Here is a 13,222-nt window from a genome sequence, read left to right on the forward strand (position 1 = left end):
GTGGAGCAGTTGCCCAATATTTCTTTAAATATTTTCCTACACTCTCTAATGATACCAGTGGCTGATGACCTATCACAGTTAATTTCCAGGAATTTTTTCTATTTCTGTAGTTTTCAATTAAAGACACATCTCAGTAAAACCCATATATAAATGATTATCTCCTCTAAAGCAATTCTTAAACCTTGCCCTATGCCTCTATCTTGTCTACTATCTAAGGACTGTTGAGATCTTTCCAATCTTGACTACTTAACACTAATCATATCAGGAATAATAAAATTATGACACCACCACAAAAAATATCAAAATAATCCACTCAAGAAATTAGGATCTGGACCTGAGGTAGAAACTTATTGAAAGGTGGGAATGGTGACCCTATAGGTGCCCCCCACCACCCAATATCACTAGGTGATAAGATTTAGCCTGGAGAAGGGCTGAGGACACCATGATATCTGTTTTGTAATATTCAAAGGGCCTGCAGGTGGATGAAATGATTAGACCTGCTCTGCTTTGCTCCAAGGATTGGGGCAAATAGGGCCAATGGGAAGCTTTCAGTTATACAAAGAAGTCCTAGTGACCCTGTGAATAATGACACAAGTTCCCTCAGGGGAGGTGAGCCCCCTGCCACTGGCCAGGTGCAAGCAAAGACTGGATGCCCCTGCTAGGAGACTAGACCCGCACACTGGAGAGATGCCAAGCAAAGTGGCCTGTGATGTCCTTTCCAACTTGAACCATTCCGGTCGTGAGAATCTGAACCTCAGTGTTTCCAATGGTCTCCTCGCCTTTCCCTGCTGCTCTCTACCCCACAGCCTCCTCTTTTACCATCCCCTGCATCACTAGGTTCACAAGACAAGGATAGAAAACCCACTCAGGATCTCCTTCTCAGAGTCTCATAAAAATAAACAAAGAAATAGAAGTCAAATCCATTCTACTAGGAACACATGGTTGTAGATAGACTTTGCTTCTTCCTCCCTCACTCATCTGCTCCTTCTTCTTCCTTATCTGTCCCTGCTCTTTTCTCCTGTCTACTCACTCCTCTCACACCTTTTTTCTTTTGCTGCCTTATTTTTTTTCCTTTCTCTTTATCCATTTTCCAACACCCACTCCCCCCCATATCTGTTTTCCTTTTCAACTTAAAATACTCAAATTTGATCTTTCCTGGGGATACTGCTGTGCAAATAACTCAGGGGAAATGGAAATTTCTTTTTCAGCCCTCTCATTTCAGTAAGGAAGTGCAGAGAGCCCTGGATAACTCCCACTTTGAAGAGAGACATCAGTGAATGAAGAGGAAGAGACCCAGGAACTGGAAGGAAGATGAATCCAGTAAGAGTTACTGAGCCTGATGATGTCTGCTGATCCCACTCTTCATACCTTGAAGAGTCCCCAAACATGAGCCATGCTTAAGGTATTTAACTTAAATGGCAAATTCATTTGATCTGTGATAGATGAGGTTTCAATGTTAGGTCACTAACGTTTGGAAAGTTAACATGGAAAACCATTTGGTGAGAATTTACATCGCTTTGTTATGCTGTTTATAAAAACAATCCTATTAAAAATATAGTTGGGTTGTAAAACATTATAAACATTTGGCAATATATATTTACAGACTGAACAGGAGACCCAGAGTAACAATCATACACCGGGTTTCAAATCATAGTGCCAGAGTGAAGTTGTTTTATCTGGCCCGCTATATAGTTCTCATGGGAAATTTGGCAAACTTTGGTTTTATGCAACATAAACTAGCATAATGACCACACCATTATTATCAGCCACGTGTGTACCACACCAATATACAAATAAGCTTGAACAAATAAAATAAGCTTGCTTAAATAAACGGAGAGACAGGTGAACTCTATCATACCTTGCAGGCATTTCAAAACGTAGGATGTCTTGAACAAGAGTGAGCATGTATTTATTCATTTCTTTGGGAAGCTCCCCAATAGAGAGAAGAATGTTTTTTACTTCCATGTAGGATGGATTGTTATTTAAAATGATAGCAGCTGCAGTAGTGCGCACAGTCTTTTCATGAACTTTACGATTCTGGTGGTATATCCTGTTCAAAGTCTTCTTGACCTGTTCAAAGATGTTCAAACTTAGTGCACATCTAGATTTTTTAAATTGATAATGTAGCAGGAACAGTTAGTGCTCTTAAAACATATGTGTGTTCTTACATTTCCCAAGGTTCTTTGCAGTCAGGTTGGGGCCGTAATTGTAGCTAATGGACTATGAAGAGAACGGCCATGGGAAACTTCTAGACTGAGACAGTTAAGAGCTGCTGTGCCTTCTCCCTCTGTTTTTATTACTACTTTAGTAGGCTTAGAGCCACATTTTCCTTACCTACACTAGGCATAGCATGAATGAGAAATAAACTTTTGATAAGCTGAGATTTTGTAGCTCATTTATTATTGCAGCTTATCATGGTGTTACCCAACTAATATTGACTTTTAAAGACTACTGTCACATAGCAATAGATCTCTGGGGAGCAATGGCTATATTAGCTGATATTTCCTTACAATGGAGTCTCTCAGGATCTTCCCTTTATCCTTTTTTAAAATTAATAAAACTTTCATTTTTTAGAGCAATTTTCGGTTTACAGCAAAACTGAGCTGAGAGTTCCTATATACCCCTTGCTTCCAGGCTCCTCCCTGCCCAGCACATACAACCTCACCTCTATCAACATCCTGCATCCTACATTTGATAAAACCCATACTGCCACATCATTGTCACCCGGAGTCCACAGGCTACATTAGGGACTTTTTTTTTTTTAAAACAAAATATTAACACCAAAGAAAACTTGCCAAAATAATGGCATTCTGTGGCAACGAATAATTTCATTGGTTACTAGCATTATGTGGTATGGAGTGAGGTGGGGGTGCTCTGTACTAGGCATTTCTGAACAGTTCTTTCAATTCCCACTTCCCTCTGCTTTTTTTTATTTCCCCTAAATCTTGGCCTTGTTCTCAGGTATATAGCAGTTAAATGACTAACCTGAGCAAAACAACTGGGAAGGAACAGCCAGAATTTATTTGTGGGTCTGTCTGTCTCAAACACTTGTGGCCCTAGCCATCATGCTCTGCAGCCTACCGACTTTGACACAAAAGCAGTGGGAGGGTTCTCAGCTGCAAACCGGAAATATCATTCTCAGCAGACAGCTTATCTTGAGGCTTATAGACTGTTCCGCTCTTAGAAAAGTTTAATTTAGATGGCTTCCTGAAAATGTAGCTATAGGAACCACCACAGTAATCCTTAAACCAGGATATTTCAGTGTTGAAAATTTAACAGCATCTTAAAACTTATGGAAGTAAAGATATTTCTGGAAAGAGTTTGTTTCTTAAAATAAGAGAATGTGCTTCAATATTTATGCTTCAGGATATGGGACATTATCTATTCAAAATGTGAGGCTGCTTCAAAATAGTCTTAAATTCAATTTAAGAGTTATTTCTAAACAGGAAAGAGAGATCCTCAGTTTGGGAAAAAAAAAATAGGATGACTTCAGAGAACTTCACGTTTGACTCAAGTTTAGGCATGCTTCTTTTCTTTTGTTTATGTTACAAATATTCTTTTACCTCATCAGTTATGAAAGAGACATCGTATCTCTGGAGAGCGGTGGTAGCGAGGTGGCTGACAGGCCCTTCTCCAGCCTCTGCAAACTTCAGAAGGAGTGGGATGCCTTCCGGCAGCAGAGCATTCTTCAGAGCCAATAGGTACATCATGGTGTCCTCTTTTTTCTCTGCTCTTTCAAGTCCTCCTAGGATTAATTTCTTGGCTTCTACCACTGCCTAAAAAAATCACATACTACCTCAAACATACATACGACCACAAATTACACAAGGCTTGGACAACACTGGCTTCACTCTTGGACCTAAGAGAACAACCTAAAGTTTTATTTATTTTTTTTTAATTTTTATTTTATTTTTTATGTTTATCTGAGAGAGAGAGAGAAAGAGAGAGACAGACAGAGCATGAGCAGGGGAGGCACAGAGAGAGGAAGGGAGACACAGAACCTGAACCAGGCGCCAAGCTCTGAGCTTTCAGCACAGAGCCCAACGTGGGGCTTGAACCCACAAACTGTGAGCTCATGACCTGAGTTGAAGTCGGATGCCCAACTGAATGAGCCACCCAGGCACTCCAAAAACAGGCTAAAGTTTTAGAAAGTTTTGCACTAGTTGCCTGACTGAGACACACAATAAAAATGAATAAGTATACTTTATAAAGGTGTTCTGTTTTTTAAGAAATGCAAAAATTAACATATTCATAAGAAGCAATTTATACAACTAATAATAGATATATAGGGCACCTGAGTGGTTCAGTCAGTTAAGCATTCAACTCTTGATTTCAGCTCAGGTCATGATCTCATGGCTTGTGGAATTGAGCCTGGCATCAGGCTCTATGCTGACAGCACAGAGCCTGCTTGGGATTCTCTCTTTCTCCCTCTGCCCCTTACTTGTGTGCACATGCGCACTTGCTGTCTCTCAAAGTAAATAAGTAAACACTAAAAAAAAAATAGGTATATTTACTTTTGAACACATTCTGAATGTATAAAGTCATTTTTAAAATTCCTTTGTGATCGATTATTCGTAAAACTATCCACTCATTGAATTTCTAAAGCAACAATTAAATGGCACCTAAGTGATGCCACGTACGTCTTCTTAAGTAATAATTTGGTGAAAATACTTAGAACTTGACCATAAGGTCTTGTTCTCAATGTTTAAAAAGGGCTTGTTTCCACTTGAATCAAAATTTGATTAATGCTGCCATACAGTTCAAAAAATATTTCAGAGAAATGCCTTCTATATGGCATATACTTTGCTAGATACTTTTCACATATGTTCTTTAATCAAAAAGGCCCCTTTTCCTGGCCTAGGGAAAAAAAATGATTGAGTATAAGTTAGTAGTAAGTCAATGGAAAAGCAAAGTAAAAATAGGGACACCTAGATTCTGGTTTTTGTCACTATCTATGTTTTAGGGGCTTCAGTTTCATCTTTAAAGAGTCCTAAAATATAATCCATCTGTAGGATTTGGAAATTATGAAATTAAGCTACAGGGAGCGCGTGTGCGCGCGCGCACACACACACACACACACACACACACACACACACACACACCAGAGGAGAGACAGAGAAGGATAGGAGTGGGGGAAGATATAAAAGGTCTCTAAATGGAAGGAAAGGCACTAAATTTCACAGGTAATAAGAGAAATGCCATTTCTCAACTATCAGATTGATTAAAAGATTCAAAAGTTTGATAAGACAATTTCCTATTGAGGCTATGGGGAAATAGGCGTTCTCGTGCATTACTGGTGGATGCATAAAATGATGCAATTCCTAAGGAAGGTAACTGGCAAAAGCTAACATATCTGCATTTTGTCCCAGCAACCCTAGCCCTGAGGCTGTGTCTCCAAAAACGAGAAAAAAATGTGCCTATGATTATTCATCTCAACATTATTTGTAACAGCAAAATGGTAGAAACCACCTACTGACCACAGGCGGGAGATGCTGAGGACACTGGTATGCCAACACATGCAGTTCTAAGCGCTGCTAAAAGGAACAAGGAAGATCTCTGAGAACAGTATGGGATGACTTCCCGGGTATGTTGTTAGGAGGACAAAATAAGACATAAAAGAGTGTATATTTTGTGAAAGAAAAAATAAGTAAAAATGTGTGTGTACATTTGCTTAGGAAGCACAGGAAGGAGAAACCAAAAACTGACACTGGTTATGTGGAGGAGGCTGGTGAGAATGGGTGGAAGGGGTAAGAAAGGGAACAGGACCCCTTTGAGAATGCTTTTAAAATGTAGTTTTGACTTTTGAACCATGTCAATATTTCACATATTCAAGAAATACAACTCAATCAGCAAGGATGGAAGATTGCTAAAAGTGAATTCAAACAGCAGGGAATGTATATGTGTATCAAACTGCTAACATAACTAAACAAAAAAGAATAACAGAGACTTCTGAATATGGACCCCTGGCTGTCTATCTTTTTTTTTTTTTTATCATTTATTTATTTTTGAGAGACACGGAGAGAAAGAGAGACAGAGAGCATGAGCAGGGGCGGGGCAGACAGAGAGGGAGACACAGAATCCAAAGCAGGCTCCAGGCTCTGAGCTATCAGCACAGGGCCCGACAAGGGGCTCGAACCCATAAACCATGAGATCATGACCTGAGCCAAAGTCGGACGCTTAACCAACTGAGCCACCCAGGTGCCCATCTGGCTGTCTATCTTTAGTATATTCCAAAACAAAAGAGCTGTGATGAAGTCTTAACGTTTATTTAGTCTGATTTTTGTAGCAATATCGGTGTAGCAATTCACAAACTATTTTGTGTGCGTTTTAGGCCTGAGCAAATGAATCAACAGGTTGATGTTCTAGAACACTAAGGTTCTCACTATAGGAGAAGGAAGATAAATTTATGGCATGGAAGGAGAGAAAGAAGCTTGTTGTACTGGCCCGGAATTAAAGACAGCAGTATGCACTCACCATATGATAAATATAAATATAAATATACGTATTTTGTCCATCTTAAGGGCCAAGATGCAATAGTACTCAAGTAATTAGAAGTAAAGCATTTAGGGGTAAAATGCCAGATATCTGCAACTCAATCTCAAATGGTTCAATATAAGTACAAATAAAATGAAATAAAACAGAATGACATAATGGAAATATGCAAGATGTTGAAAATTGGCAAATCTAGATGAAGGGTACACAGATGTTTGTGGAATTGTGCTATTCTTACAACTTTTCTATAGGTTTGAATTTTTTCAAATGCAAATTTGAGGAAAAACAAAATTAGGAGGCAAGGAGGTTGAAATGTACGCCAAAAACTAATAGAAAAAAGAAATAGGGGGCTTTGTACTCAATGAGTAAACTTGACCAGATGCCACTCGGACTGTCACAGGGCAGGTGGGAGCTTTCATGCTAGCAAATGCTGGAAAATCTTTAGTAGTCTATCAGATGGCAGGTACAATTTGGGCAGTAGAAGTATTGTATGCCTTGTAAGGAGATACCTTAAATTTTTGCTTAGAGTACATCATTTTCTTCCTATTCATATGTCTGTGATTTGGGCTGGAGATAGATGAATATTCCATAGCAGAATGTTGAAAAGAAAATGTGAGCATTTACAACAATCTATCTGGTGACTAATTTTCTTCAAAGATGCATTGTTTTAAAAGTTGCTCAAAAACATTAACAGAATTGAATGACAGTGATAGTGGATAGTTTTGAGTTACCTACAAGGTAAATCTAAAGATGTGAGTAGAACTTGGCTCTCCTGTTATCAGCAAAACTTTACATTTAATCCTTTGTTCAGTTTCCTTCTTGTGCTATTCTATTCTCTCTCAAGGTTGCAGCCACTCTCTGTTCCTGGCCCTAACTCCTCTTCTGGGCTGCAGGTGAATATGGCCATCTGCCTTTTGGACAACTCAACTTGGTGGCCCAAAGGACTTCAAATTTAACATGACCAAAACAAATTCATAGCTCTACCCTCCTCCCAACCCCCAAACTGGGTTCTATAAATTGTGCTTAAGTGGTTGACATCACCACACCTAGTACCCTACCCTGGAAGCTTAATAGTCACCCAGCTTCTTACCTCTTTCACACTACCCACCCACATCCCATCAGTCACTGGGTACTATTAACTCTACCTCCTAAATGGCTCTTGAAGCTGTCTCCTTCTCTCTACCTTCTGCCTCTATGTTAATTCAGACCTTTACTTATTCTTGCCCAGTTGTTGCAAATATTTCCAATCAAATCTTGCTGACTCTAATCCAGTCCACAGCTGGTCCATACACTCTGCTTCTTTCTAAATAAAAAAAATCTAAGCATATCATTCACCTGCCTAAAAACGCACTATTCTCCCTTCTCTCTATGGAATGAAGGCCAGACTTGTTAGCTTCTCATTAATAAACATCCTCTTTTCTGTATTTCCACTCTCATCTATCTGCCCCATAAATATGAATACTTTGTTTTCCAGCCCCACAGAATTTCTCATGTTCTCAGGCATACCAGACCCATTTTGATATTGGGCCTTTTCATGCATTGTTGTATTTCTCCTAGAATGTCCTTCATTCCATACTACCATCTCTTCACCTAAAGAGCTTTTCTATACGAAGTTCAAATATCACTATTTTGGTGAAACTTTCCCTAGCACCTCCAAACAGAATAGTTTGCTACATATTCCATATTCTCAGAGCACTTCGTTTATATTTCAATATTATTTTTTGCTTGTATTTGAGAAATGGAGTGGAAGATCTTTGAGGATGGCAGAATATTTTATGCATTTTTATATTAAGGGATTAACATCACATCTAGCACAGAGTAGATGTTCATTAAATTATGTGAATGGACGTTTTCAGGTATGAGCTTTGTCTTTAGCCAAGATATTGGATACAGGATTACTGAGGTAAATTGGCTACTCAAATAATCGTGGAAATTGGAAAATATAAGAAGTTACAGTTCTTTGATGTCATAGAAATAGTACAAATTTGATCTCTGCCTGAGCTTACTAAGCTGATACTCAAACATTTTCAATGCCATTTCTTTTTTAGTAATCTTTTTCACACTTAGCTTACATTCTAGTTATGGGTTGCCTCTTTTGGAACCATTTGGTTTCAAGAATGTTTTCTCTATTATTTTTAAGAGCAAGCATTCTGTAAGCAAAATAATACAGTGACATCTTTTTTGAAATAGAAGAAAAATGCTAACTATGAGCTGGCTATATAATAAATGTGGACAGAAAAAGACTTTTTATATATTTAACATTTTCAATCTATTTGCATTATAGAAAGATAGGCTATATTGGATACTAATCTATTTGGATTTTCTACATCTAGTTAAGCTTACAAAGTGAGTTTTTGGTTTTCTATGAGAAAGGTGTCAAAGTTGATAATCCACTCTGGCAAACGGATAAACTTTGAGCAAATGAAATTAAAAATAAAATGTAAAGTTTTCAGTAATTAGAAATAACTAAATTCACACCATCAAAACTCAAAACTGCAAACCACACTTATAAAGTTCTCCTCTAGGAGATAGCCCTAAAGTCTAATATTTTTTCTAAGAATGAGAACTATACCATACATGCCATTGAAGGCTGCATACATAGTGGGCACTTAGTAAATACAATTGGTGAGGGATTAATAGACTATTTACTCTTTAGCAAGCATTTGTTGAACATTATGCATCACATATTATTTTAAGCAATTGGCGTTAACAAGACAAAGATCCATTTATGCATGGATCTTATGATTTCAGTAGAAGACAAAAATAAGCAATAAATGTAATGAATAACGGAATTATATCAGGTATGTTAGATAACAATAATTGCTACGAAATAAAGAAAGTGGCGTAAGGTAAGGGGAAATAGGAGGGCCAGTGGTGGGCAGCTCAGTAAGACATAGAATGATCTGGAACTATATAACACACAAGATTGGATTCACACTTACTTTGAGTTTGCAGCCTTCATTCTGACACAACTTCTTGACGAGGGCCCCAATGATGATCATAACAGTTTCTCTAATGTCGTTGCTCGCAAAGGAACCTTTGAACTTACTCTATTAGCCAAACAGAGATAAAATAGGTTATCAAAATATTTAAACATTTCTGAGGGACATTTTTAGAAATGAAGACACAAAATAACCAATGTCTAAGAGAAATGTTTTATGTTCCTAGATAGCAAATTCAAAATTTTGATTTGGGGATACTTGCAAATTCACTACCTAACTTTGAATCGAAGAGTTTACAGAATCTCTCCTATGCAAGTCTTATTAACATATGAACTATGAACTCAGGAAGTCTATGAACTCCTGAGAGGTTTATGGATTGAGCTCACTGGGTTAGTGAACAAAAAAGGAAAAAAAAGAGATCTGCAAAATGTTGTGTATGGGTGAAGAGGGGATTCATTGCTTTTTTCTTTTTCTTCTAAAGTTTATTTATTTATTTTGAGAGAGAAAGAGAAGGAGAGACCACAAGAGGGGAAGGGGCAGACAGAGGGAGAGACAGAATCCCAAGCAGGCTCCTTGCTGCCAGCATAGAGCCCAATGCAGGGCTTGCACCCACAAACTGTGAGATCATGACCTGAGCCGAGATCAAGAGTTGGATGCTCAACCAACTGAGCGACCCAGGTGCCCCAGGGTTTCATTGCTTTTATCAGGTTCTTAAACGATCTCACTTTCCAAAAAGATTATGAGTTATTCCACTAGATCATAAGCAGATAAGTGCACATTTTGTTTTTAAATCTTGGACCCAAGAGAAGTCTAGTTTTATTTCCAATATAAATTTTTTAATATTGGAAGAATTGTATCTCTTCAATGTATTGTATATTAAATGCTGTGAAGACTTTTGAACTCAAAACAAATCTTTTAAAATCAATTTTGGGGGGTGCCTGGGTGGCTCAGTCAGTTTAGCACTCAACTTCAGCTCAGGTCATGATCTCACAGTTCTTCGATTTGAGCCCCCATTGGGTTCTGCCCCGACAGCGTGGAGCCTGCTTGGGATTCTCTCTCTTTCCTTCTCTTTCTGCCCCTCTCCAATTCGTGCTTTCTTTTTCTTGTCTCAAAAATAAATAAATAAACTTAGAAAACAAATAAAATAAAATAAAATAAAATTTTGAAGCATAACCAAGACTCATCTCCTCTGAAATTTTATCCCATGTCACATTATATGATGGGTGAATACAATCTTTATATTTCTATATGGTATAGTTTATGTTATTTAGAGGAATTGCAAAGAAGACATTATGTGAAATAGTGTACTACAGTTAATGATTAATGGATGGAAGATAGCCCAATTCCTGTTTAGAGTCTTATGAACTTTTTAGCAGCTGACAAAGTTTATTTTCACAGTGTTCATTTGACTTACAATGAGGCCTCTCAGGAGTTCTTCATTGGGATGGGAGGCAAATCCACAGGCGTAGAGAAACCTCTCCTGGAGGATAATGCTACTGTCACTTTTGAAATCCAGAAAGTCCAAAATGGCATCTAATGAGTCTGAGGTCTGAGCGGAGGTGACAGCATCCACCAGTTGAGGTCTACAAAAAAGGGGGGTCATTGATATCAATTTTTAGCGTGCTTAAGGAATTATTTAAATCTCTACCATTCACAGATTCTCCATTGATCTAAGTTTCATAAAGAAGTGAAATTTTTATATAAACAAAAAAATGAATAATTCCCTCAAAAAGACCCCCTAATTTTGTTTTAAACCTCCCATTTAATTCCTCGCTCTCTAGCTCAATGTATACTCAGAATATATAAACTAACTTCACATAATAGCCTAAGTCAAACATAATTTGGAAATTTGTATGTCAAAAAATTATACACTAGGTTCAAATTCTTTTCTCTACGAGTAATACATCAGAGTTATCGTCTCAAATATTGATTCTCTTTCTCTAATGATCTTGACAAATATATACATTTCTTAAATGTCTAATTTAACTCAGGTGCTGTTAGGAAATTCTTTTAACTTTAATTTATATCCAAGGGAGAAGATTTTGCCCATTGTTTCTAAAAATAAAAAGTACCATGGTATATCCCAATGTTCAACCATAATGATTATGTGTGGGCAGAATGGAACTCCTATAGGCAAGTTCTCATTAGATATACCAGTCATCAAGAATCTTTGGTTAGTTGAGTCTGGGATGGTAAAATTCCTGAAACTAGTTGTCATGCTAATGAATATATCATGTATGTAAGTATATTCCGCATTGTATACACATACCATACATGTGTTTAGTGCTTTATCCTATAAAAAAAAATGATATACTTGCACTGTATCATTTTGTTCCTAACAAAAAACCTAGTGAATGAAGCAGACACTGAGAGATAATACTTATTAGGTGCCTATTATGTAAGTATTGCACTATAAATTTTAAATATGCAATTTTTGCTTTCACTTCTTCGTCTGTAAGATGGGGTTAAAAATAGTAGTTACTTTCAAATTTTTGGGAGAACTGGACTGCATAATCTATGCAGAGCACTTAGAATAGTGTTTGACATGTGGTAAATACTCAATAAAAATACACTGCTATTAACAATTATTTCACTTAATAGAGTAAACATCTCTGTCAGTTTAATACTAATACCCCCCTTACATATGAAGAAACAGACTTCAAGGCCCTATAGGTGTTAAGCGTATAGCTGGAGTTGGAACTCAAGGTTTTTCTGACTTGAGGTGGCTCAGGTATCCATGATCTTTTATTTTGTAATTTTTAAAAAAAAATTTTAACGTTTATTTATTTTTGAGACAGAGAGAGACAGAGCATGAATGGGGGAGGTCAGAGAGAGGGAGACACAGAATCTGAAACAGGCTCCAGGCTCCCAGCAGTCAGCACAGAGCCCGATGCGGGGCTCGAACTCACGGACCGCGAGATTGTGACCTGAGCTGAAGTCGGCCGCTCAACCGACTGAGCCACCCAGGCGCCCCTATTTTGTAACTTTTTTTAAAATGCTCATTTATTTTTGAGGGGGGCGGTTGGGGCAGAAAGAAAAGGAGACAGGATCCAAAGCAGTCTGTGCACTGACAGGAATGAGCCCAACGCAGGCCTCAAATTCACAAACCATGAGATCATGACCTAAGCCAAAGTCGGATGCTCAACTGACTGAGCCACCCAGGTACCCCCATGATCTTTTAAATACATTGGTGTTTCCCAAAGTGTTGTCCATGTGGTTCTAGTCCTACAACATGCTGTAAGCAAAGGGATCTTCAAGGCTGTTTAAGTTTAGAAAATGTTTAAGGAAACTTACACCTAATATTATATGATTAAATATGCTGAAAATTTCTACAGCCAAGAAAACTATTTGATTTGGATTCACCCCACGCTTTTCTAACTCAGTTGCTCACAGAATCCTTTCCTCTTGCCATACTTGCTAGTATTCTGCAAATTACAGGATACACACAATGGACTCTTTGGGAAATGTTATATTCTACCACCCTGACTTGCACTATCCTACCATAAACAGAAAAAATTATTCTCTGTATTTTACAGATGTTGAAAGTGAAACTTGGAGAAGCTAAATATAAACAATTTGCTCAAAGGTTATATGCTATTGGAAGCCAAAATTAGAAACAAGGTTTTCTGGGGGCGCCTGGGTGGCGCAGTCGGTTAAGCGTCCGACTTCAGCCAGGTCACGATCTCGCGGTCCGTGAGTTCGAGCCCTGCGTCAGGCTCTGGGCTGATGGCTCAGAGCCTGGAGCCTGTTTCCGATTCTGTGTCTCCCTCTCTCTCTGCCCCTCCCCC

At 38.1% G+C, this 13,222-nt stretch overlaps 1 protein-coding gene across 3 annotated transcripts in view; it reads right to left on the reverse strand.

Moving 5' to 3' along the window:
- The window catches only part of MTTP (microsomal triglyceride transfer protein), a 60,482-nt gene that overhangs the window by 11,987 nt on the left and 35,273 nt on the right, over positions 1–13,222 (reverse strand). For all 3 annotated transcript variants that reach the window (XM_040477653.1, XM_040477662.1, XM_040477645.1), the window contains exons 9-12: positions 10,849–11,017; positions 9,435–9,542; positions 3,564–3,776; positions 1,859–2,070 (exon numbers count right to left, since the gene is read on the reverse strand). In XM_040477653.1, coding sequence (XP_040333587.1) covers positions 1,859–2,070; positions 3,564–3,776; positions 9,435–9,542; positions 10,849–11,017 — 702 coding nt within the window. The remainder of the gene's footprint in view (positions 1–1,858; positions 2,071–3,563; positions 3,777–9,434; positions 9,543–10,848; positions 11,018–13,222) is intronic.

The sequence above is a fragment of the Herpailurus yagouaroundi genome, unplaced genomic scaffold (genome assembly GCF_014898765.1).
Source record: "Herpailurus yagouaroundi ecotype Mexico unplaced genomic scaffold, PumYag 28, whole genome shotgun sequence".
NCBI classification, from domain to species: Eukaryota; Metazoa; Chordata; class Mammalia; order Carnivora; family Felidae; genus Herpailurus; species Herpailurus yagouaroundi.